The 26,210-nt window shown below is 44.5% G+C and overlaps 4 protein-coding genes across 4 annotated transcripts; 2 read left to right on the top strand and 2 right to left on the bottom strand.

Annotated features, from left to right (window-relative positions):
• The first annotated feature begins 1,024 nt into the window (after nt 1-1,024).
• Nucleotides 1,025-13,509, top strand: kpna1 (karyopherin alpha 1 (importin alpha 5)). The gene is made up of 14 exons (XM_056299113.1): nt 1,025-1,074; nt 1,872-2,005; nt 2,273-2,386; nt 2,553-2,652; nt 2,757-2,851; nt 3,290-3,421; nt 3,723-3,811; nt 3,951-4,050; nt 4,278-4,441; nt 4,735-4,813; nt 5,154-5,279; nt 5,499-5,626; nt 10,928-11,103; nt 11,299-13,509. Exons 2-14 carry the CDS (start codon nt 1,880-1,882, stop codon nt 11,484-11,486), a joined length of 1,617 nt encoding a protein of 538 aa, XP_056155088.1. The 5' UTR covers nt 1,025-1,074; nt 1,872-1,879; the 3' UTR covers nt 11,487-13,509.
• A 324-nt stretch (nt 13,510-13,833) lies between these two features.
• On the bottom strand, nt 13,834-18,202 carry fam162a (family with sequence similarity 162 member A). The gene is made up of 5 exons (XM_056299114.1): nt 17,978-18,202; nt 16,308-16,409; nt 15,619-15,730; nt 15,024-15,132; nt 13,834-14,733 (listed from the first exon to the last, which is right to left on the bottom strand). The coding sequence occupies exons 1-5, from the start codon at nt 18,018-18,020 to the stop codon at nt 14,611-14,613; spliced, it is 489 nt and encodes a 162-aa protein (XP_056155089.1). The 5' UTR covers nt 18,021-18,202; the 3' UTR covers nt 13,834-14,610.
• A 248-nt stretch (nt 18,203-18,450) lies between these two features.
• Nucleotides 18,451-22,684, top strand: mix23 (mitochondrial matrix import factor 23). Its single transcript, XM_056299748.1, has 5 exons — nt 18,451-18,649; nt 19,121-19,246; nt 19,967-20,113; nt 20,282-20,341; nt 22,389-22,684. Exons 1-5 carry the CDS (start codon nt 18,506-18,508, stop codon nt 22,437-22,439), a joined length of 528 nt encoding a protein of 175 aa, XP_056155723.1. The 5' UTR covers nt 18,451-18,505; the 3' UTR covers nt 22,440-22,684.
• Nucleotides 22,685-24,139: 1,455 nt separating this feature from the next.
• On the bottom strand, nt 24,140-25,791 carry cst14a.2 (cystatin 14a, tandem duplicate 2). The gene is made up of 3 exons (XM_056299626.1): nt 25,632-25,791; nt 25,433-25,534; nt 24,140-24,536 (listed from the first exon to the last, which is right to left on the bottom strand). The coding sequence occupies exons 1-3, from the start codon at nt 25,701-25,703 to the stop codon at nt 24,411-24,413; spliced, it is 300 nt and encodes a 99-aa protein (XP_056155601.1). The 5' UTR covers nt 25,704-25,791; the 3' UTR covers nt 24,140-24,410.
• Nucleotides 25,792-26,210: the final 419 nt, after the last annotated feature.

Here is a 26,210-nt window from a genome sequence, read left to right as displayed (position 1 = left end):
GTATTCAGTAACTTTCAGATATATATAACAACAGAATTCTTATGCAGTAACTTTTAACAATGCAAACGGGAGCGAGATCTCTTATTAAAATACAATAAATTACACTTGTGAAACAGATGTAATTAGAGAAAAAAGTCCTGTTACCCTTTATAGTTTAGGTAGATAAAGGTCTCGGTCACATTTGAGTAAAATAATCCTATTTCTATAAATGTCATAGGATCTTTTTTTTAAAGATATTTTATTTTCACGGACCCCTTGCAATTATACCACGGACCACTAGGGGTCCGCGGACCCGCGGTTGAGAAACACTGACGTACAGCATGCACACGACAAACATTTAGGCCCGGAATTGACACCTAAGATACGCTTTAATTCAACCAGCGATTCCGCCCATGGTCTGTTTTTCCGAGAGGAAAATTCAGGGCAGAAGAGTCGCATAAACAATTTTGAGGTATCTCTCAAGTTGCCTCTTAATTCTTTTACAGTCACCGGCATCTTAAATCGGTGGCCCTTTTGCCAAAACTCTCTTTTTGAGGTTAAGTTTTGATGAAAATGACAAAATCAGAACTCGTGGTGTCTTTTTGGTTTCCTCTTATCATTGAAGAGGGTAAGCGTCTAATCGTGGTTCCTCAGCGTCCCCGGAAGGTGTCGTGGCCAAAATGACCGTTTGGCGGCGCACTGGTACCGCTGTTGTTGTGTGGGTGGCCGCCTCCTCCTTGCAGAAGCGAGCAACGGAAAGCGCTGCATGATAAAGAGCGTTTCCCACTGCTGTGCAGATCACTATAAGAGGGCGTAAGTAACACTTTTACATGCATTGCGATCGAACACGTGGCCGGTACATGCCCGACCGAGGTCAACGCAATATCCGCGCGTCTGAGAGGGGGAACACAACACACCACACAACAGGACAGGACGTTAATACGCGTACCGGGTTTTGCGACACAAAGCTCGCGGAGGGGGGGGGGCGCGCGCTCGCGACCCACCAATTTACGCATGCGTAGTATTTTACCGGCGACGGTTGCAAGAGACGGCGGCCTAGCGAATAAGGGGATTAGACAGCCCGATTTCTGACAGGTCAGAGAACAATCAAATCGCGTCGATTGTAAATTGTTTTGGTCATGTTTCCTATTCCGGATCGGGGCAGATTCCCAATATCGGGAAAGGATGTCGGTCGAGCCGACGCCTGCGCTAGATTCAGGAGCCGGGGGCGAGCTAGCTAACGTTAGCTAGCTGGTTTAGCGTCCGCAGCGCAATCCAGGGGGCTTGAGTTGCTAGTCGCTGCCGCGTTAGCTAGCTGGACGTCTGACGCTCCGGGGGACCAGGATACCGCGGTATTCGCCGTCCGACGCGTTATGGGGATTTCTGGAAGCACCGGGAATCTGCCAGTGTCCGTTGGTTTAGCGATTTGTGTCGCGCGAGTCTTAAAATGTCAACAGAGACCGGGGGGAGGGGGGAGCTAACAAGCTAACTAATGCCACCAGATACCCCCACTGATCCCCATAAGCACCGAATTGTCCCCAGTGCTGAATGCGGTCTTTTAGCTAACCGCGGTGATCCCGAAATGTGACGTCACGTTACTGTTGATGCTTTAAAATTCATCCCTCTAATGCATCTACAAACATGCTGTTTGGAGGTGTACAGGAGCTGTGCGTTGATAAGTAGGTTATGTAGTTGTCATCGCGTTGAATTAAGTGGTGTCAAGGTATTTTTTCACCACAACGTGGACGACACGTTATGACCCTGGCTTTAGCAAAGCTTGGTACTGACAACCACAGCTGTGCTTTGTGCAGACAGCCACTGTCCAGACTTCAGTTCAGTCCTCAGCCTATCGCACCCTGTCCCTTACTATTTCTCGTCACTTGTCCTCCTAGGCTACACAATGAGTCAGGGTAAGGACAATGCACGGCTCAAAAGCTACAAGAACAAGTCACTTAACACAGATGAGATGAGGAGGAGGAGGGAAGAAGAAGGCCTACAGTTACGCAAACAGAAAAAGGATGAACAGGTAAGCCAAGGATGGAGTGAGTGGCACCTAACTGGTCATTAAACGCTTTACCATATGCTGCACCTTTTTAAACGCTCGCTCAGTGTTGGTTGATGAGTGACGCTTCAGCTCCACTGTATAAAATTTGTGTGGGGCAAAATGACTATTACTTTTCTATACTGTTTTTGCTAATACTGTAGTGACTAGATGTTTTACCTTTCTGTTGACTTGGAAGCAGGTTGTTGGTTTTTCTTTTTTGTGACCCAATAATGTTCCCCGTTGTTCCAGCTGTTTAAGAGGAGGAATGTTGCTACAGTGGAGGAAGACGGAGTCCTGGAGGACGATGGGATGGCTGATAGTGGCTATCTGGAATCGCAAGCCAACAACTTGGACCCAGCCATGGTAAGAAAGAGGAATACAATCAAACCCACACATGCTCAAGATCCACACATACATGATCTCTTGCTTCCCCACAACCATTATTTTTTCAGTAAAATTCACGATTTCTTTGCCTTTTTTTCTTTCTCTCTTGTCTGTCTGTCTGCCTACATTCCTGGGGGTTCTGCAGGGTGGGGTGATATCTGAGGACATGACTCAAATGATCTTTTCCAGCTCTCCTGAGCAGCAGCTGATGGGCACTCAGCGCTTCAGGAAGCTCTTATCTAAAGGCAAGGGCGCTGAAATCATATGCTATGGCTCAGGGGTACAATTCACTTTGTTTTACAATGGTTGCTGCTTCCCACTTTATTCAACTTTGTCTCACCCTATACAGAACCCAACCCACCTATTGATGAAGTCATTGCCACTTCTGGGGTGGTGGAGCGTTTTGTGGAATTTTTGAAGAGGAGGGAAAACTGCACACTGCAGGTACATTTCTAATAATAATTTTTCCACAGTTACCCATAACAAACAAATCAAACTGCATCCAGACTGAAGTTTACTATAAATTCAGGATATTTTTGAACATCACTGATGGCTTGACCCAGACTTGTACTTTTGTTTACTTTTATCAGAAAGTGCATCTTATTTGAAGGCTTGCAGTTAAATACAGTTGGTTTCATCTTCGACTGTCATGTCAAAACTTTTGTCCTGATTCCAAACTAGTTGAGATCCCCTAATCTAGACAGACAGTAATGTTATCCTCTGCTAAATATATAAGATGTAAGAACCATCCTTGAGATAGCCAGCTACTTTTATAATTTCACTGGGTCATTTTACTCATGTTTGATTTCTGAAACCACTCCACCCAGTAAAATTTCCCTGTATGTGAGAATTTACATAGCCAACAAAACATTTTTTTTCCAGTTTGAGGCTGCATGGGTGCTGACCAACATTGCATCAGGTACGTCCCACCAGACGCGTGTGGTAATCCAGGCAGGCGCTGTGCCCATTTTCATAGAAATGCTTGCTTCTGACTTCGAAGACGTTCAGGAACAGGTAAGAAGGATTCTGACTTTCTTTTCACTATGATCTGACCCTGTGCTCTCAACCTTCTGTCTTTTCATTAAAAGTGCGTGAAAACTGTTCTTGTGATGTTTCATGTTATTAGTGCCCCAGGCTATTGCCATAATTTAACTAATTCAAGCATTCAAATTTTAACTGCAATTACCAAATTGGAATGTGATCAGCATGTTGTTAGACTGCTATCCTTAGCCAAATAATTCAATTTAACAATTTCCTGTTAAATTTTTATTTATTTATTTTTTTATGAGATGATTTTTTCCCCCCTTTTCCTCAGGCAGTGTGGGCTTTGGGAAACATAGCCGGTGATAGCACAGAATGCAGAGACTATGTAGTGGACTGCAACATCCTGCCCTCCTTAGTGCAGTAAGTAACAACTGAATACATAATTTCCCTAATCTCTAATGTTCCCTATTGCCCATTTCTGAAAATACAGAGAGAGAAGAGTACTTAGTTTTCTTTTTCAGCTGCATTTGTGATTAAGAATGTGCCGATTCTTTTGCAGGTTACTGGCCAAACAAAATCGTCTGACAATGATGAGGAATGCAGTCTGGGCACTCTCAAACTTGTGCAGAGGGAAGAACCCACCTCCAGACTTCACCAAGGTGATTGACTAGGATAATGTATTGCTATGGTAATGATATAAAATCACCCATCATTGTCAAGGTAACAACCTACCTACCTGGCATAGCTCAAGGTCACAAGCTCTTTTATGTGCTTAAATATAAAGACAGGACAACACAGGCGGGTTCCACTTGCCTGTACCATACAAACAATGACTGGGCTCCTTTATTAACCTCCCCCAACCACTTCTTTGTCCCATTCTTTTCAGGTGTCCCCTTGCCTCAGTGTGCTCTCCTGGCTACTATTTGTTAATGACACAGATATTCTGGCTGACGCATGCTGGGCACTGTCCTACCTGTCGGATGGCCCAAATGACAAAATCCAGGCTGTCATTGACTCAGGCGTCTGCCGCAGACTGGTTGAGTTACTGCTGTAAGGCCTTACTTATACAGGCACTGACACTTTTGAGGTCAGAGGTCGTAGGGGTTATTTAGGTTGTGATGCAGGTTTTGCGCTTCGGCTCATTCAGAAATTGCTGATAATGGGTGATGTAGTGTAAAAACATTAATTTTTGGAAAATGTATAAAGAATGCTGCTGTTTTGTTTTTTTTCTCTTATTTCAAGGTGTTGAATATAGAATCATGAATACCATATTGTTGCCAGACGTGTTTAAGCTTTCAGGCATAGAGAGGAATTTCCTATTGATTTCTTGCTATGTGTTCTAGGCACTCAGATTATAAAGTGGTGTCTCCTGCACTGCGGGCTGTGGGAAACATAGTTACAGGAGATGACCTACAAACACAGGTAAAAGCATGTTCATGCAGAAAGCAATACTGGAAGTCAATAAAATTTTAAAGTTTTTTTGTACTGCCATTTGTGGAAATAATTTAAAGGCCAACCTTACAATCATCAGTCCACTCCTCCAAACTTGATGCCGATTGCTACTGCTCGTAGCCTTTCCATTCCTTTTTTTTCTATTTGAAGGTATCTGGTAAAGAAAAAAAAAAGATCTGTTGTCTTTGTGATGAGTGCTTCGCAAAAAAAAGTCAAGTTTTATTTGATGTGTATGTCTCAACCTTCTGCGAGAAGGATTTCTTTGTTAGGATATTTCTGACCTTCGTGTGTGCACTGATGTCTTGTCCAGGTGATCCTGAACTGTTCAGCCCTGCAGTCTCTGCTCCACCTCCTCAGCAGCCCCAAGGAGTCCATCAAGAAAGAAGCCTGCTGGACCATCTCCAACATAACAGCAGGGAACCGGGTGCAGATACAGGTATGTGGGCAGGCGTCTTAACAATCTGGCCTGCAAATTTTTGACCCTTGAGGGCCCAATCAGGAGGGACAAGCTTAGTAAACTTGAAAATGTGAGGTGTTCTATCTATCGCCCTTATTTTTGCTTATTCTGACAAGAGACGCTGGCGGCGTCTGTTTTGCTCTTGCTGGGAAAATCAATGGCATTCCTACACTAAGTCAAGTCTCTCATTCTCGGTAGATGGTGATAGATGCAGGGCTGCTGCCCCCTCTCATCTCTATCCTGCAAGTGGCCGAGTTCCGCACCCGAAAGGAGGCAGCATGGGCCATCACCAATGCCACATCGGGGGGCTCTGCTGAGCAAATCAGGTCAGATCACTGATCTATATAAAAGATATTTATGCAGCCTCGTTTTCTTTACTTTGATGCAGCCTGAAACCAGTTTACATTACTATCACCTGTGTGTTCTAGTGTTATAGTATCAGTATGGACTCGACTCCACGGTTTGAAGGTCTCGGTCTCATCTCAGACTTCTCAGCATAATGACTTGGACCTGATTAAATTTCAGATAGTGTGGACTCGTGATTATTTTTCAAGACCAATCGAGACAAAACTTGAATTTACTTTTTTTTTGTTTTTGAAATGAATGTCAAACTTGCCCTGAGGAGATCATAAAAGTGCAATCTTATCAAATGTTTCTTTTTCTATCATTATGTCTCTGAAACAGTGGAAAATTGAACTCAGGCAGAGGGAGAAAATAGTTTAAATAGAGATTACAGTGTAGTGAATCCCCCCCGCTATTTCTCCCCAATTGTACTTACCCTATTTTCCGAGCCGTCCCGGTCACTGCGCCACCCCCTCTGCTAAGCTGGGGAGGGCTGTAGACTATGACATGCTTCCTCCAATACATGTGGAGTCGCCAGCCGCTTCTTTTCACCTGACAGTGAGGAGTTTCGCCAGTGGGACGGTAGCGCGTGGGAGGATCCTGCTGTTCCCCCCAGTTCCCCCTCCCCCCCGAACAGGCGCCCTGACCGACCAGAGGAGGCGCTAGTGCAGCGAACAGGATACATACCCACATTTGGCTTCCCACCCGCAGACACGGCCAATTGTGTCTGTAGAGACACTCAACCAAGCTGGAGGCAACACGAGGATTTGAACCGGCGATCCCCATGTTGGTAGACAACAGACTACACCGCTACGTTACCCGGATGCCCTAGTGTAGTGACATTTTTACTTTTACTTTTGATGGTAGACTACTACAGTTAAAGACATGGTGTTTAATTGGATTTGCACTGTTATGTTGTCAGTCTTTATAGAAGTTTTGGTCCCATTGGTCTTGAGTAGGACTCACCACCTGAAAGACTTGGACTTGACTCGAATTTGATTAGCTTTGGACTTACCCGCAAAGACTTGGTCTGGATACAGGTCTGCTAGTCACACAGTCATTTTACTGTAGCTTGCTCCTGACACATTTATGTTATTTGGGGAACGTGAATCGCATAGGGGCAGCACGGTGGCCAAGTGGTTAGCGCGGTCGCCTCAAGGCAAGAAGCTCCAGGGTTCCAGCCCCGGGGTAGTCCAACCTTTGGGGTCGTCCCAGGTTGTCTTTGTGGAGTTTACATGTTCTCCCCGCGTATGTGTGGGTTTCCTCCGGGGGCTCCGGTTTCCTCCCACAGTCCAAAGACATGTAGGTCAGATGAATCAGCCGTATTAAATTGTCCCTAGGTGTGTGTGTGTGTGTGTGTGTGTGTGTGTGTGTGTGTATGTTGGCCCTGTGTGATAGTCTGGCGGCCTGTCCAGGGTGTGTCCCCACCTGCTACCCAGTGACTGCTGGGATAGGCTCCAGCATCCCCGCGACCCTAAGAGCAGGATAAGTGGTTCGGAAAATGGATAGATGGATGGAATCGCATAAGCCTGTGGTCAGTCCTGGCAATATAACTTACATCAAGTCACCCTTAATCAGAAGTAATGTTTTCTGTTTGTTGTAATCTCCTTTTTCTTTGCTTTTTTTTTTTCTTCTTTCCCCTCCCTTTTTTTCTCCCCAATTGTACTTTGCCAATTACCCCACTCTTCCGAGCTATCCAGGTCACTGCTCCACCCCCTCTGTTGATCCGGGGAGGGCTGCAGACTACCACATGTCTCCTCCGATACAGGTGGAGTCGCCAGCCGCTTCTTTTCACCTGACAGTGAGGAGTTTCGCCAGGATAACGTAGCACGTGGGAGGATCATGCTATTCCCCCCAGTTCCCCCTCCCTCCCGGCTTCCCACCCGCAGACACAGCCAATTGTGTTTGTAGGGACGCCCAACGAAGCCGGAGGTTACACGGGGATTCGAACCATCAATCCTCGTGTTGGTAGGCAACGGAATAGACCGCTACGCTATCTGGATGCCCCATAATCTCCTTTTTCATCCTAATTTAACATGTCCACATTCCATCTTCTCCTGTGGTCCTGCCATTGCCAAGATTTTTCCTGCATTGAAAAGGCTTTTTTTTTTTCCCCACCCTGCCTAGGCCTTCTAAGAGAAGTTGCGCTAGAAAAACCATGTAAAAACGGTTAAAATTGTCCATACATTTATTTCTGCAATTCATCGAGTCCACCAGCAGGTGTGACTAGACTAGTTACGCTATATATGCAATAGCCATGGAAGACGAAGAAGACGGTAGCGCTACCTTTCACAGCCGGAGTGGAAGAATCTTAAAAAAAATCTCGCACAGATGACATCGACAGGATAAGCGGGCGAGCCAAGCGATCAAACAGGAGTGAGAGGGACCTCTAGGCTGAACTTTCATTAAAGGTAGAATGGGGGCGTCCCAGTGGCTCAGCTGGCAGAGCGCATACCATATAAGGCTGAGTCCTTACCGCGGCGGCCTGGGTTCGATCCAACCTGAGCCCTTTGCCGCATGTCATCCCCTCTCTCTCCCCTGCCTTTCCCGTCTCTCTCTCTCTCTCTCTCTCTCTCTACTGTCACTGTCCATAAAGGCAGAAAATGCCAAAAAAAAAAAAAGTAATCTTAAAAAAAAAGGTGTGTGTAGCACATGTCGGTTGCAGTTTGTAAACACAACATTCAAATTTGGCCCCGCCCCCCAGCTCAATTACATCAGAAGGGCACGCCCCCTGGCTGCAGAACCAGAACACATCCCAGAGTACAGGCCAACTCGGTGTCGCTCTTCATCCCCATCCTCTCCTTCAGCGCTCGCCAGTGGGTGAAAACCAACCCCAGATTCACTCATTTTGAAAAGAGCTTTGTCCGCTTGGCATTTCGCCTCGCTATAGTTGTGGCTTTTTGGCGCTGTGTCTAGGATGCGTGCTTACGATCTCGATCTGGCATCTGGTCGCTATGTTTTTATAGAGTCCCACTGCCCAAAGGTTAACCCCCAAAAACATCCCGTCCATTATTCGAACCACTTATCCTGCTGTCAGGAACGCAGGGATGCTGGGGCCTATCCCAGCAGTCATTGGACGGCAGGCGGGGAGACACCCTGGACAGGCCGCCAGGCCATCACACAGGACCCCCACACACACACACAAATTCATACCTAGGGGCAATTTGTAGTACAGCTGATTCACCTGACCTACATGTCTTTGGACTGTGGGAGGCAACTGGAGCCCCCAGCGGAAACCCACACAGACACAGGGAGAAACGTCCCGCACACAGCAAAATAAGAAAATACAGGCAGAGGAAAGGGTCTCTGCAGATACAGACACCGCCACACACGTCTAGTGGATCATAAGTGATGATTGGGAGGGATTATTTTTGTATGAGTCTATACATTGATTTTTAGGAAAACCCTACTCCTTCTACCTTTTATTTATTCCTCAAATTTGTCTAATTCATTTGTACGGAGCCCCTTATGGGACATAGGTTAATAAAAAGACAGATTCATGCACTTAAATTCATTCCCTCACATGGGCTTTGTTAAAATGGCTTACAAGGTGAACACAATGAGGAGGGTCAAATACTCAGTCACTGGATGAGACATCTACTGTGATTAGAAGTCAGTTTAACTTGGTCACAAGCACAAATATTTATTTTCTGTTTTAAAGGCACTTTGTAGCTTTTTAATTATGGTACTTTGTTATTTCAGTGGCACTTTAAAGTCAAGTCAATTTTATTTGTATAGCCCAATATCACAAATTACAAGTTTGCCTCAGGGGGCTTTAAAGCAACACAACAGCCTTCATTTGTTTACAGATCTTTTAACAAATAATTAAATATATTATAAAATATATTTAAATTTTTCCAATTTTTAAAGTTTGTCATGCATTTAATTTTTTATATATATCTCAATACATTGTAGTGGTCGCTTAAGACCTGAACTTACATTCCAAATATAAATGTATGGCGATGCCACACTGAGTTGATGATGGCAGTAAAGCTGGATCGACCACAGTCGCTGTCATGCAAAGTTACCATCTAAGCCTCTTTTTTTTTTTACACCCCCCCCCCCTTCCAATTGTATCCGGCCAATAACCCCACTCTTCTGAGCCATCCTGATCTCTGCTCCACCCCCTCTGCCAATCCGGGGAGGGCTGCAGACTACCACATGCCTCCTGCTATACATGTGGAGTCACCAGCCGCTTCTTTTCATCTGATAGTGAGGAGTTTTGCCAGGGGAATGTAGCGCGTTGGAGTATCACGCTATTCCCCCCAGTTCCCCCTCTCCCCCAAACCAGCGCACCGACCGACCATAGGAGGCGCTAGTGCAGCGACCAGGACACATACCCACAGCCGGTTTCCCACTCGCAGACACGGCCGATTGCGTCTGTAGGAACGCCCGACCAAGCCGGAGGTAACACAGGGATTTGAACTGGCGATCCCTGTGTTGGTAAGCAATGGAATAGACCGCAACCCGCAACCCGGACGCCTGCCTTATGTTGAACCAGGAAAAACCCTGATTGCACATCTACAATGGTTGGGGAGGGAGTAGACCAGCCTTGTGTCCTGGAATACATGTGGATTCACCTAATATTGCTTTTCAACTACAGGTTTCTCTGAGAAAGTATAATGTGTGTGGAAGCCCATGTCATTTCCCCTAAATCCATCAAAGGGCAAAAAGGCTAATCCTTTAATAGAGGATTTATAAGGAATACTATTAACTTTTAACTGTCCCGCCTGTGACGCTGAAATGAAACCCCTGGAATTTAGTGAGATTCAATGTAAAGGTCTGTGCTCCATCTAGTACTTTTGAAGAAGGGAGAAAGCCACTTTTTTTTTTTTGGTCATTGTAAGTTACAATTAAATGTGTTGTCTGCATTTAACCCATCCTATTGTATAGGAGTGGTAGGCAGCTGCAGCGCCCAGGGACCAACTCCAGTTCTTCTTTCCATTGCCTTGGTCAGGGGTACAGGCAGGAGTTTTAACCCTAAAATGCATGTCTTTTTGGCTTTGAAGACAAACTATACTTCTTAGCCTTAGGTCAGTCATAAACTTTGAATGGGTCATGTGACAAATCTGTAAGCACACCCTCCTCTAGTGTGTAGTGTTTAGAATCTAGGCGGAGTCGAGCGCAATTAATCTCCTATCCATCCATTATCCAAACCGTTTGTCCTGCTCAGGGTCACGGAGATGCTGGAGCCTATCCCAATTCTATCCTAATCTACTACTTAAGGCTAATTAATAAAAGCTCTATTCTGTGTGCTTGTATGTCTACTACACTGTCCCCTGCAGGCATCTGGTGGAACTGGGCTGTATAAAGCCTCTGTGTGACCTGCTCACACTGATGGACTCCAAGATCGTGCAGGTAGCTCTGAATGGGCTGGAGAACATCCTACGCCTGGGGGAGCTGGAGGCCAAAAGGGGAGCAGGCATCAACCCCTACTGTGCACCTATAGAGGAGGCCTATGGTGTGTACATACACTCAGTTTGAATAAGATGCATCATTGATATCAGATGTTCTAAATATAAACTTATTTGCCATTATTCTCCAGAGCTAATTCAAAAACAAACCTCTTTTCATGGATTCGTAACATGTTGCACACTTACTCAAACTTCCCTCAAGAGCAAAACTGCCTAACCACAGTAATCCCTTCCTCATCCAGGTCTGGACAAGTTGGAGTTTCTGCAGGGCCATGAGAACCAAGAGATATACCAGAAGGCCTTTGACCTGGTTGAGCGCTACTTTAGCTCAGAAGACGAGGACCCATCCCTGGCTCCAGCCGTCGACCTGCAGCAGCAGCAGTTCCTCTTTCAGCAGTGTGAGGCCCCGATGGAGGGCTTTCAGCTATAATGCTAAGCCCCCTCCCATGTTCCATTTTCACCCTTGGCCCAGGGCTATCTCTCTTTTCTCTCTAACCATTACTGCAGCCAAGGGAAAACCAGCCCGGGTTCCACCCTCCCTCTCCTCCTGTTCTCAGAGAGATTGTTTTGATCATTATCATGATTGTTAAAAAGTATAATATAACAGGAACACGTGTGTGCGTGTGTGCAATGTGGGTCGAGCTCTATAGTCCTGTCAGCCAGTTTGTGAAGGATTCACTCTCATGATTCTGTCTTGCGCTGAGCTCACCTTTGTGCTCAATGCCTCAGCAGCACAACCCGACCCTAACACCACATTACCTGCTTGAGCCCCTGTATCTCCCGCTGCTTCCCTACAACTTAACCAACAGATTGCACCGTTTTAACAGCCACCTCATAGTATTACCCCTAGACAAGCCCTCTACTTTTTATGGACTTCTGCTCATCCTCATATCAAAAGGCCCACCTACCATCTCCACATTCCTATGTGATTGACAATCCCAGCTCTCTGAGGGAATGGGAAGTACTATGGACCGCGCCGCTTGTCTGATTGAACTGCATTAAGGACTCTTGAGACAGACAAACATGGACGTGATTCACCCCCCCCCTCTGAAAAAAATCACTAGAGAAGAATGAATGAATCTTAACACTGGACTGACCCTTGGACTGTGGCCACAGGAATGAGTGGTCGCTGGATTGATCTGCCCACAGTGGCGCGACTTGTCCAGTCCCACCCTAAGGACTTAACTGACTTCCACTGAAGGCACTTAAAATGACTCGAAAATGGGAGGTGAACCCCCACACCCCAATCCTCCTCCTCTCTTTGGCCAATGGTTGGTTGCCATGAATAGATACGTGGCCAAGGATAGACTTATTAGGAACTGGACAGTGTTGATGAGGTTCGGAGCTTGTTAAGTGACCAACCAGGTTGCTTATGTACCCTCCTCGATCCCGTATCATGCATTCCTTCCTCCAGACCGTCTCCCTCCACGCAGGCTCCACCTCCAAGAGTTCGGGCTGGCTCCTGCCTCTGGTGTGACATGCACGACCTCATGGAACCAAGGAAATAGGAGTCTTCCCTCGCACTGAGACAAAAAAACAAAAAACAAAAAAAACACGGACAGACTTTGACAAGACAAATAGACTAACCCTGGAGCCTGTCCAGCGGCAGACTCAAAAGGATTTTTTTATTATACTCTTACCATAATTCCATTTCATTTGCAGCACTTTAGTTCAGGACTGGCGTCTGCTCTTCGAGACTATACAGGTTTTTGTTTTGTTTTTTATGCTCACTATTTGATTCATTGTTGACACGACTCTTCCTCCCTCCCCAAAGGAGCTGAGGTGTAAAAGGGCATTGTCTGCATCCTCAGTCTCCTGGTATGACGAAGGTTACAATGCACCCCGTCGTTTACACCTCCTGCAAAACCGAGGGGTCAGTTCTAGCAGACTGAGGCGTGAAACTGATGACATGCTAATTACAGTTGTTAGATGCTGCCTGAAAGCACATAGAATTTCCACCAATTGGAATTGTGGGAAAATTGCAGGAAAATTGCTATTGGCAAAAATGAAACTAAATCATAGGATCCCCCATGAACGTTCAGGTTGTAATTTCTAGTCTGATTATGCCAAATCATTTAGTCATATGGACCAATTTTGGGGTTCTGAAATACTAAAAAACAAAACATGTAAACACAAATCTTTTTAAAACCATAGTAAGCTTTTATTACTGGGTAGAATTATTTTGCTGATGGTGCCATAATTATTATTATTGTTTTGTTTTTTTTGGAAATCCAGAAAGGTGATTTCAACAACAAAATTTTAGTTTAAACTTGAAAATACTGGTTGATTACATTAGTAACTGAGTTGAATGATTGTTTACCTAGTCCTTTGTTTCTTTTGTCAGATTCTGCAAGAGATGATCAGCTCTTTGTGTTCATTACTGCTGTTGTATTGAGTTTGTGTAACTGTCCTTACTTATGCCATTTGCATAAATGCGGTTTCATGAACATTTATCGAATTGAAGTTATTGTGTTAAAATAAGTGTGGAAGTGGCTGAGGAGATGCTTCCCGTTTCCTCCTTGTGAAGTTATTTGTGACAAGAAGAGTGGGAGCTGTCCCCTCAGTTTACTGCGCTTTAGTACACTGCAAGCAATTCAGAAATATGAGCAAACTTATCGTCTCAAAATCCCTTTGAGCTACATATTGAACATACCGAATACAGATTTTCTCATTGCCTATAGTCAAGTGGAACAGAGGCTTAGTTGCCAAAAAGTATTCAGTGTAATCTAAAAGTAGTCTCCTCCTGGCATTCAGGATATGGTTTCTATGAAAACTGATGACAGCAAGTCATAAAGAGTACTGGTTTTATTTCTTGTGATCATCCGATCGGTTCAACAATACACAACTTTAATAAGATCATTACAGATGCAGTCCTGTTGACGTGGATATAAGCAAAGGACAGAACCAAGCAGTGAACAACAAGATGGCTTCTATCTACCGCCAATGGTCTCACATTGAGAACTAGATCGACTAAAACCACCTAGGACCCAACTCTCCTAAGATATCTGTACAATATACCAAGCATTTCACAGATGAAAAGCCATCAGCACTTAAAACTTATTTGCAATCAACACACTTGTCATTCCGAGGTTTTCCTTTCTCCTTCGACTCTCACCAAACACCACTACATATTTTCACATCAGATGTTTCCCCTCGCTTACGAAGAAGTGTGTATTTACAATGTAGTGGAGCACAGTCACCATCTGCTGCTCAGACAAATTGTTCATGGAGAATCCTCAGAACAGGTGCCAGTTTTTTTAATCTTTATATATTCTCTCAAACCAAACATCAAGTAATTTTGAATCAAACTACTCATAATAGGTGTTCCTCAAGCTTAAGAGCTTCACGCATTAACAGTCTCATGGTTGTAGTAGGAGCACTGGCTATGCTACTTGATATCCAGTCTTGGGATATCATTTGGTACCTCTACCTGCCCACAGAAGGTGTGAGTTGGGGGCTGTAACATGGTAACAACAAGGAAAAAGGAGACCCTGGGGAACCCCGTTTTTTGTGGGGACATAACAGGTTGGGTGATGAAAAAACATCGGTCCCAATCACTGAGGCTTTTCAGACATGGCTGCGGCTGCAGCGGCTTCCCTTTCTCTCTGCATTTCCTCCCTCCACCTGGCTTTCTTTTCCATGTTCTGGCTGGTTAGAGACTCATGCCTGCCAGCAGCCTAGAGTGAAGGGGACAGACAACTACAGGTGAAACATGTATCTCAAAGAACGTCCAGAATGACACCAGTCACTACTTGAATATTGAAACAATAATGAAAATAATCCAGACACTTTATTGCACCATTTACTAAGGAAATATTGGTGCAAATGCTGCAAATGAATACACAGAAAGGTCGAAGCAAGCCTTTCTATTTAACCTGGCTGGCTGAGGAAAGCCATTCAGCCCAGAATATGCTCATAACCAGTGAAATACGGAGAATGATGAAGACGCAGAATACTTGTCACTCACCCGTTTGCCCAAGAAGACCATCAAGAGACAGGCTCCAATGGTGGCCACCATCATCCCATAACAGGCCTTCACTCTAACCTTGTTTTTAGCAGCATCAAGCATTTCAAACCTGTGGCACAAGCAACCCAAATGTCAGCATGGTCAGGTATTTTATAAACTAACGTTCCCATCAGCATGGATGATTTTGACATTGGTAATGGAGAACGTAATCAAATCTCTGTCCTTTTGTATCTTCAAAATTTCACTTAATAAAAAAAAAAAGTGCTAATCATCTGCTTTGAGGCTCACTGTTTTAATTCTTGAGACGAACAGTTAGAGGGCCGGTGTGGTCTGTTTGCGTGACAATCTGGTCTTTGATCATTGACAAATTAGCTCTGCAATATCTCCTGATGTCAGAAACCAGAGTAATTACCTTTGAATGCAAACAGAGGTCTTTGAACTACAGATGTCCTGGAAGACCAGCGGTCCCAAGCAGCGCCACTCAACCAATTAGCTGGATCTGTGCTTATGTGGCCATTTAACTGAACCATGAACGCAGCCAATCAGATGGCAAGTGTGCAACAAGGTCTAGTATAAACAGGAAAAAGCTACTTACGACACAAGCTCTGGTATCTGGTCTACAGTCTTGAAGCGTCCGGACCAGACTAGAATCTTCTTATCCATATCTGATGGCCTATAGCCTGGGATCTTGAACCCAAGATGTGGTGCTGCATGAAACAAAAACAAAAATATAAAAAAAGCAAACAAAAGTTGAATCGAATCAAAACAGTCAATTCCCATCCCTGAAAAGATGGAGATAAAAAAGGAAAGTTAATTTCACATGCTCTAAACAACATCTTGACCACACTTCCTGAATATCTCCCCTTATCTCTCTCTCTCTCTCTCTCTCTGGATTTGAGTACATTTTATTAAAGAATAAAAATCTAAAGATGACAATCACATAATTAACTAGAACCTGTTCTTTTTTTAATAGTTACAAGTACAGCCATTATAAAGCACGGTGTTGCCTTGATAGAATACGAGTAAATTTCATTTCAGTTTATATTTCGACTGACATGACATGTTACTTCAGGAAAAACACAGAGAAAAGTTACCACGCTGAATTGATACCTTGTGTCTTAAGACAGCAGAAGGGAAGTGCTGGGCAATTTCTGTGACAGAACCAAATCAGTACATTTAAAGTCATCTTCTGTCAACTTCTCTCTCACAGGTCCCGTAGAGTCTGTGTGTACGATGTGTGTGTCTTGAATTGGGAGGCTATATTTGCGTCTTCCGATACCTTACCATGAGCTGGAGCTGCGGGCGGAGGCTCGGCTTTTGCCTCTTGAGGTTTACTGCAAAACCTTCTTCGACTCCCTGTCTCAAACACATGTCTGCGCAACTGACCTGTGGAGAAAAGACAAGCGAAATACTGACACTCTTCATGCAACCAACACTGGGGGAGAAAAAAAAAACATGGTGATTTTTTTTGGGGGGATATGTACTGAATAAAAAGTTGCACAAAATCACCAGAAATATGCAGCTTTTAACTTTCAAAGCTCCATTAGCAAAGAACTTATCACTCTAGCGTTGAGACAAGGGTGATTTTAGAGTTGTCCTAATAAGTAATTAAATCAGACTAATTTAAATGATTTGTCAGGTGTGCTAAAATATTTTTCTTCCATAAAAAAAGCAGACCCTCTTAGATTTAGTTTTCTATCCACCAATGAGAGTTTTAGCCTAACCAGGCTGGTTGCCTTACACTGCATGCTTTGCAATGGTACAACTGCACATCATGTGTACAGTTATATCATGATGGCGACTATGTAACGACATGTTTTTTCAGTCCTGCATGCGACACCGTAAGAGCATCTCCAAATATAACAACAAACGCCTGACTTTCACAATCTGGTCCTCTGAAATGTTACATCATTCGGTTGTTTAAGAAATACAGGAAGAAATATATGTTATGGCTCAGTAACCGTCACACTATCCCTCGATACACCCTTCCTAAAGAAACTTGGGTAACACTTTAGTATGGGGAACATATTCTAAGTAAAACAACTTCATTACTAGTGAATCAGTAATGATCAAGATGTCACTTTAGTATGGGGAACATATTCTAAGTAAAACAACTTCATTACTAGTGAATTAGTAATGATCAAGATGTCACCTTAGTATGGGGCACATATTCTAAGTAACAAAAACTTAATTTAGAGTAATTTAACACTATGAACACTTGTAGTTTTGTGTTTTGTTATGTAAGAACAGACCATATTCATTAAGTGTTAGTAAGGGAGAATAACTCTTCTTGTGGTACTACCACCTTATAAAGGCCATACTAAGCAAAGCATATTGAGATGGTACTACTAATAAGCAATACTTCTGAGGTTATAGAGGGAAAACTCATAGTTAATGGCTTACTGGTTGTATAATAAGGCCATGCAGAGTAAGGCATTAATGAGTACGTAATAATAACCAATTAAGAGCCAATATGTTGCTAATTTGCATGCTCATAAGCACCTAATGAATGGTGCACATGTTCCCCATACTAAAGTGTTACCGAAACTCGGCCCGTCGACTGTGAAAGAAAGCTTTTCGTTACGTTCACAGTCGCCGCTCTTCGCAGACAGCAAACCGTCCCTGGATGAGGCGCCTGAGCAAATGAACGAGCTTTAGTGGAAATTTTTAAATTCCGGCGAAGAAGGTGTCAATCAGATCCCAGGCGCGGTGACACGCCCCTTTATGGTGGATACAATCTAACTAGGTTCCAAAACAAACACACTGGCTCGCTTCTTGTCTAACTCTCCAACCTACGACGTAATACACGATATTGCCCCTTATTGTTCAGCTGTGACTTCACCACAACCCAGAGGCGTTCTCACAACTGTCCCTGGGAAGCGGCAGCAGCCGGGGACACTTCGTACCCCAGCCGACGATCCACCAACCAACACAGAAATCGCAACGTTACTGACCCACGAGGCTGCTGACGGCAGTCCTGGACTTGGTGAAGTTCATGTGGGCTGTGATGTCAAACCGTCAACCTGAGTCTTAGGACGTGAAATCGTGTCGAAGTGCCAGAAGTTCCTCCTCGGCCGCTAGAAGTTACGCAGCTTCGATGAGCGTCCGGCGGTCTTACCAAACACACAGCCAGTGCGGGACCTCCCGGCATAGGTGGCTATACTGTGCGCCTGATCAAAAAATATCTGCGCACACAATTCCGTTTGTCCGAAATGTTACGTGTGTCAGTAAACCAGCCCGCTAGTCTACGCAATCCACGTCGAGTATCGGGGGCCAATGGTGACGTAATAAGAGCAGAAATTATCTCACACCGAATTGCCCGTTTACTGCTGCCCAGAGGGATTTACATACCGGCCAGTGGCTAGAAGTTCTCTGATGCAACGATCCTGATTTTTAAAAATGTTTAGGGCGGAAGATGAATAAAATAAACACGTTTATGGTTGTTTGGGAGTCTGAATTATTTATTAACCCATTCTGTAAGTATGTTTTTAAAAAAAATCTCAAGTATTGCCTTCAGTCATTATTTCGAACAGCTATCGCTCGTTAAGCGGGTGGGGAGGACCGGGAAGTCCAGCATGGCGGCGCCTGGTGGAACTTTAAACTGTGAGGACTTTTCAATGTTTCAGGTAAACGAAACGCACTCGTGGCTCCTTCGCAGAATATGGTTGCGAGACCACATGCGTCCTAATGGCGACGTGTGGGAAATTCGCCGATCGTGTCATTTATTGTACGGGTAATCTCCCGAATGAATGACCCCCTTCTGACTACAAATGCCCGCACAGTTCAATGTGCAAGGTTGGATAACTTGCACAGGGGACAAGAAATCGTGTTGGTGTCCTTCCGCTGAACAGCCACAGCGTTATGGGTTTTAGGTCACACTTGAACATTGTAATGTCTTCATGCAAGATCGGTTCTGTGGGCCCAGGTTTCTCTCCTCGTTCTGAAAAGCAGGGTTTACTTCACTTGTGCCTCGTCCATATGTAAAGCCTCCTTGTGCTTCAAAACGTCCCTTTGGTTTAGTCCTGGAAGTTGTACTTCTACTCGGACTAAACCGTTTCAACTCATTGCTTCTATGGCCCCCCCGTGTGTTCCTGCAGGAGGTGCTGAAGGTGATGCGCACCATAGACGACCGCATCGTCCATGCCCTTAACACCACTGTGCCCACTGTTTCCTTCTCGGGCAAAGTGGATGCAACGCAGACATGCAAGCAGCTTTATGAATCTGTAAGTATAACACACACACACACACACACACACACACACACACACACACACACATATATATATATGTTAAAAGAAACACTCAACGGTTTGTGGCAGGTATTAGCCAACTTGGCAGCTGATGAGTGCACGACGCACAAAACAGGCTTGTACTGCTGTGTATTCAAGTTTTTTTCCCCACATCTACTTGACTCATTATTTTGCTCCGTATTGGTTAAGCACTTTCCCTACCACTGAGTGTTTCTTTTAACAAAGTTTTATATGAATATATATATATGTGTGTGTGTGTGTGTGTGTGTGTAGAGAGAGAGAGAAGTGTGTGTGCGTGCAAGTTCAAACCTCAAATGAATAAGACCGTATATTGAATTGGAAGACACCATAACCTATAGATCAGTGTTTGTCAACCCAGTCCTCAAGGACCCCCTATCCTGCATATTCTCTTTGCAACCCTGAATAGGTACCTGTTTGTAGTTATTCAACCAATCAGCAATGAATTTTGTCAGATGTTGCACACCTTGCATAATTAGGTGCTGCGAGATGATTGGTCGAGTAAGTACAAGCAGGGCTACCTATGCAGGGTTACAATGAAAATCTGCAGGATAGGGGGGTCCTTGAGGACTGGGTTGAGAAACACTGCTATAGATACCTATAGATACTGTCCTTACTGCCTGTCAGTATTTGGCTGGGTAGAAAAGGTGCATTTAAACATGTCTCACTCCCCAGATGATGGAGGCCCATATGAGCAGAGACAAAGCTATCAAGGTATGTATAGGCCAGACCTCTGAGGTGGTGGCGCAGCTGCGGGAAGAAAGGGCAAAAGACAGCGACAACCTTGCCCTCATCAAACAGCTCAGGAAAGAGCAGACCAAGGTAATTCGTCTCTCTAACACCAGGTGGCACCAAAGATCACAAAATGTCACGTTAGACAAAACGAGTTGAGATGTTGGGATCGTTTTTCAAGTGTGGCTTTTTCATTATTTGCAGTTTTCTAGTCGTCACATTAAGTAATGCATTATGTGCTGTCTTTCTTTTCTTCAGTTAAAGCTCATGCAATCAGAGTTGAATGTTGAAGAAGTTGTCAATGACAGAAGTCTGAAGGTAAAAATACAATTACAAGCAAATAAATTCGAACGATTTTTGAGCACTTTACTCTTTCACTGAGCGGGCCCTCTGGCCCCCAAATCCCAATTGTCGGAAATTTTAAGCAATAAATTAAATCCATGTTTAAGTTTCTTACAATCCCACATAAATGAAAAGGATCTGTCAGTTTGATGTACAGTGGCTTGCAAAAGTATTCATACCCCTTGAACTTTTCCACATTTTGTCACGTTTCGACCACAAACATAAATATATTTTATTGGAATTTTATGTGAAAGACCAACACAAAGTGGCACACAATTGTGAAGTACAAAGAAAATTATACATGAAAACTGAAAAGTGCAGTGTGCAAAAGTATTCAGCCCCCTGAGTCAATATTTTGTGGAACCACCTTTTGCTGCAATTACAGCTGCAAGTCTTTTGGGGTATGTCTCTACCAGCTTTGCACATCTAGAGACTGAAATTTTTGCCCATTCTTCTTTGCAAAACAGCTCAAGCTCAGTCAGATTAGATGGAGAGCGTTTGTGAACGATCGTTTTCAGATCTTGCCACAGATTCTCAATTGGATTTAGGTCTGGACTTGGACTGGGCCATTCTAACACATGAATATGTTCTGTTTTAAACCACTCCATTGTAGCCCGGGCTTTATGTTTAGGGTCGTTGTCCTACTGGAAGGTGAACCTCCGCCCCAGTCTCAAGTCTTTTGCAGACTCCAACAGGTTTTCTTCCAAGATTGCCCTGTATTTGGCTCCATCCATCTTCCCATCAACTCTGACCATCTTCCCTGTCCCTGCTGAAGAGAAGCACCCCCAGAGCATGATGCTGCCACCGCCATGTTTGACAGTGGGGATGATGGTGTGTTCAGAGTGATGTGCAGTGCTAGTTTTCAGCCACACATAGCGTTTTGCATTTAGGCCAAAAAGTTCAATTTTGGTTTCATCTGACCAGAGCACCTTCTACCACATGTTTGCTGTGTCCCCCACATGGCTTCTGGCAAACTGCAAACGGGACTTCTTATGGTTTTCTTTTAACAATGGCTTTCTTCTTGCCACTCTTCCATAAAGGCCAGATTTGTGCAGTGCACGACCAATAGTTGTGCTGTGGACAGATTCCCCCAGCTGAGCTGTGGATCTCTGCAGTTCATCCAGAGTCACCACGGGCCTCTTGGCTGCATCTCTGATCAGTGCTCTCCTTGTTCGGCCTGTAAGTTTAGGTGGACGGCCGTGTCTTGGTAGGTTTGCAGTTGTGCCATACTCTTTCCATTTCCGGATGATGGATTGAACAGTGCTCCGTGAGATGTTCAAAGCTTGGGAAATCTTTTTATAGCCTAACCCTGCTTTAAACCTCTCCACAACTTTATCCCTGACCTGTCTGGTGTGTTCCTTGGACTTCATGATGCTGTTTGCTCCCCAATATTCTCTTAACAAACCTCTGAGGCCGTCACAGAACAGCTGTATTTGTACTGAGATTAGATTACACACAGGTTGACTCTATTTAGTCATTAGGTCAACGTTCGATCATTCGGCAATCATCAGGCAACTTCTGAAGGCAATTGGTTGCACTCAGAGAAAAGGGGGCTGAATACTTTTGCACACCGCACTTTTCAGTTTTTTATTTGTAAAAATTTTTTTAAATCGTGTATAATTTTCTTTGTACTTCACAATTGTGTGCCACTTTGTGTTAGTCTTTCACATAAAATTCCAATAAAATATATTTATGTTTGTGGTCATAACATGACAAAATGTGGAAAAGTTCAAGGGGTATGAATACTTTTGCAAGCCACTGTATTAGTGCAGTGCCGGTTCAAACCGAGCCTGTTCGGGGATGGGCTCGGCCTCTGGTATTGTTGCTTGCGGCTTTCTCAATAACCGCTTATCCAAACAACGCAACACTGCACTCCATTGTGTCCTCAGCAACACACCCACCAAGTGTGAAGTTGAGCGGAGGAGCGGTTGTCGAGAAAATCGAAGGACAGCCAGACAAGAGACCCCTTCCACTTTAGTTAGGCTTTGTACAGCTCTTCCTTTTGACACCACTTCCCTCTCAGGTTTTCAGTGAAAGGTGCCGAATCCACTACACGCCTCCGAAGGTGAAGTGATTTGTCTGCGTTGTCTGGGAAGAACTGCCCCCTCAGTGTGTTTCATCAAGGCTGGAGTCCAGACTGTGACCTGCCACTACATCCTGACTGCGTTTACCAGCCAGCAAACTCTGACCTCTTCCCCAGCCCAGTTGTCACCAGTTGTGTCCTTGTATAGTGTTAACACAAGACCAATCCTTTAGTCAACCACCCTGACAAAAAAAATTGTACAAAAACAGCTTTTTTAAAAATAGATACATGTTTTCAAACGCTCTCCGTTGTCTGATTTAAAGCAAAGGTAATAATTAGTGAGGGGGGGGGGGACGGACTACAGTCTCATCACATTTGGATTTTGCTCAGAATGTATACGTATTTCAGATACCTGCTCTATATTTCACCGCCCTTTTTGTTTGGAGACAGGGTGTTGACTTTTTGGGTCGTTGTCTTTGCTTAACTCGTGAGTTTGTGCTGACTGGTCATTCATCATCCCTGACATGTGTTCATAAGTTGTCATCGGTTCCTTCTTGTCAGAGTCACCTGATGTTGGCTGACGGGGTTTAACGTGCGGGGGGGTTGTGAAACTTTAAACCGCCTCACCCAAAAGCTGGATAGACCAGGGTTTTTTTTTTTTTAAATTTTACTGTTATTGAATTCGAGTCAGGGGTTTACTTGATTTGATTTAACAGTTGCAATGTTTTGTTCCACGTGCGGCACGTATTTCCCTTGGGGGACATGGAAGAATACCTGATGGGTGTACTCCAACTTCAGATCTGAACTAAAATGGGAGTTCACCGAAAAGGTGATGAACAGCTGAGTGCTTTTTAGTGTGCCCAGTACAACACTGAACTACGTGTATAGGCCATAATTCATATCAACCAGGACACTTAACAGAATACTGAGATTTTTTACAAAAGTGCTATATAAATAAGGGTTAAAAGTGGGACGAGATGAGATGCCTGCTAGCTTTCTGCGCTAGGCGTCTGCAAGAACAGATGGTGCCAATTTAGTAGGCATTTAGAAAGTCTTCAGTCTCTTTTTTCTTCTTTTAAATGAGCAAATTTGAGTGAAAGCAGTGACTACAGTGACGGTTATGACGCGGAACCCACTGCCCCCTGTCGGCGAGAAAGTGAAGTGCAGGACGGTTGGAGACTCCCATTCCAGGAAGTTTCTGTTTGACAGCCAGAGAAGGAACAACGAAGAAATCTCCTTCAGTGTGACACGTTTTGAATTTCACATCAGCCAGAAACAGGAACGTTTTAGTTCAGATGGAAGTTTACCTCTGACAAGACCGGGCTGTGGAGAGCTGACTTTTTAGGGCAGTTATTTCAAATCTGAGTAACCTTCAAATAACACAATCTTGTGACAAGCCCAGTAAGTCACCAGACTCACTGGCATTTTTGAGCCTGGTGAACCTGCCTTGAAAGCAGAACTGGGGAGCAGCAGGTCATAAACCAAACAACGCTGAAAGAAACGGTTTACTTAAGAGGCCTTGGGGATCTGAAGCAGCACAAAAGTCCATCACCCCACCCCTCCACACCCCCCGTCCAATGTGAGCAGTAGGACATGTAGAAGATGTATAGCGTAACATGATGTGTAAGGCATTTGCATTCAGTGAACCAAAAAGGGTGTGTGGGTGTGGGGGGCATTCGAGTCATCACATTTTAATCCCCCATCTATAGAAACGTCCCTGCCTGCCGGCGCCCAAATAACCACGCACCAAAGAAGCGCAGATCTCTTTATTGACCAATATTTCAAATGTAATTTAGTCATTTGTTGTACAAAAAGTTCATTTGACTCGCTCTCTGCTGACATGTACAAATCTCGTCTTGCAGAGCACTGACATAAACCACAAGTCACGGGTACGAATGAACACCAAATTATTGCCAATGTATTTTATGGTCCAAGAGACAAGATTTGTTCTATATTGACATCTGAATGTGACACACAGGCACAGACGGTATGACATTACACAAACTTTTGCATGTGGTCGTATCAGAAGTACGCTATGGGGTCACTGTGAGCCTTGGACTCCTGCAAACCACTCAGCTGAGGTCCTCCTTGCTGTGGGAGCGGTTTAAAGACACGAATATGGATGTGATCGTCCCCTCCTACATGGACCTAGAGAAAAGAGAGATTTGGAGAGTATTAGATTGTTGTGCTGGAGTCTCTTCATTGCTCGGGGATCTTTCATTCATCAATTTAATGTCTACTAGACGGTAGGGTCGTAGTACTCGAGCATGGACTCGATCTCAAGTCCGGATTTTGAAGGTCTCGTCTCAGACTTGCCAGCACAATGACTCGGGTGGTGCAAACTCAGGACCATTTTTCAAGACCAGTCAAACGCGAGACACATTTAATTTCCTCTTTGAGGTGAATCTCAAGCTCGCCCTGAGGAGATGAATAAAGTGCAATCTAATTTTTGTTTTTTGGATCGTTATCAGCTTATGTCTCTGAAACATCCCTTTCTTGGTGGGTGAAATAAAAGCCCAAATACATTTTACATTAGAACGAAAACTTGACTTTCACTGCCACAGTGGACCACTACAGTTACAGCCATGGTGTTAAATGGACCGTCACTGTTCTGGTGTCAAGTCTTCACAGACGTTTTGGGTCTTGGGTTGGTCGGTCTTGAGTTGGACTCGGCTCCCTTGGTCTGGACTTGGTAACCTCATGTGATCTCGGCTACAAGGTTCGAAGATGGCCAACCAAGAGCTTCAACGATCATTTTCTTGTTCTTTTAAAGAGAACGGATAACTACGTCCATGTGAGATGGTGAACACAAGTTCAATACCTACATGAACCTCTATTCACCATCTCACGTGACCATTATCCATGCCCGAGTTCCACATCAATGAAATACAATAAGCACATAAATATACATACATATATATATATACACACATATATACATATATATATATACACACATATATATATATACATATATACACATATACATACACACATATATACATAGATATATATACACATATGTGTGTGTGTGTGTGTGTTACCTTGATGAAGTAGTTGGTCCCAGCCACAACCTGCTGCTTGTAGCGCTTGGCAGTGAAGACCTCGTAGGTCTTCTTTGCCTTTTGCTCTGCGTGCGGCTTCATCTGCAAACGAAGAAGATTGTAAACATTTGCATAAAATAGTTGAACAAACGGGGGGCATGTTGGGGGGTGGGGGGAGTCTGAGCCTTTATACACCCACCTCGTCGCAAATACTTTGGATTTTCTCATCCGCCAGCAACTCCTCGCCCAGTCCGCCGCACATCGTCTGCATGGTTATGGTTTACGGTGACGTCAGTCGAGCGCACAAGACTCCCAGCGACAAGCAGCAGAAGGGATCTGGTGCTGAGCGACAAACAAGCGGGCTGATATTTAACTTCCGCGTTCGGGTCACATGACGCTCCTCCGGACCGTACCATCTCCTCGGGGAGCGTCACGCCCACGCGTTTGGGGCTACGAACCACAGAATAAACCCGAGACTCTATCGGAAATATACACAACAAAAACTGCGAGGCCACTCAAAATATCACTCGCAGAAGGTGTGACGAAGAAATGTTTTGCGAAATAATCGTGCGGCTTTTTGGTATTTCACATCGCCAACCCTCTCTCCGGAGACGGTGTGGGGAAACCCGGAGGGGCGGGTCCCGGCGGGTCGCGGCGGGTCGCTGCCGCCTGGAAGTTTTCCGCTACGTGTTTATTCACACCTGCCTCAGAGTCGGCACAAAAAGTAAGGAAAGGTGTGTTTGGTAGATTGTGTAACGATGCGTCTTGGCGGTAAATC

This window comes from Lampris incognitus, chromosome 19 (genome assembly GCF_029633865.1).
Source record: "Lampris incognitus isolate fLamInc1 chromosome 19, fLamInc1.hap2, whole genome shotgun sequence".
Classification (NCBI taxonomy): domain Eukaryota; kingdom Metazoa; phylum Chordata; class Actinopteri; order Lampriformes; family Lampridae; genus Lampris; species Lampris incognitus.
This window is presented reverse-complemented; position numbering and strand designations above follow the sequence as displayed.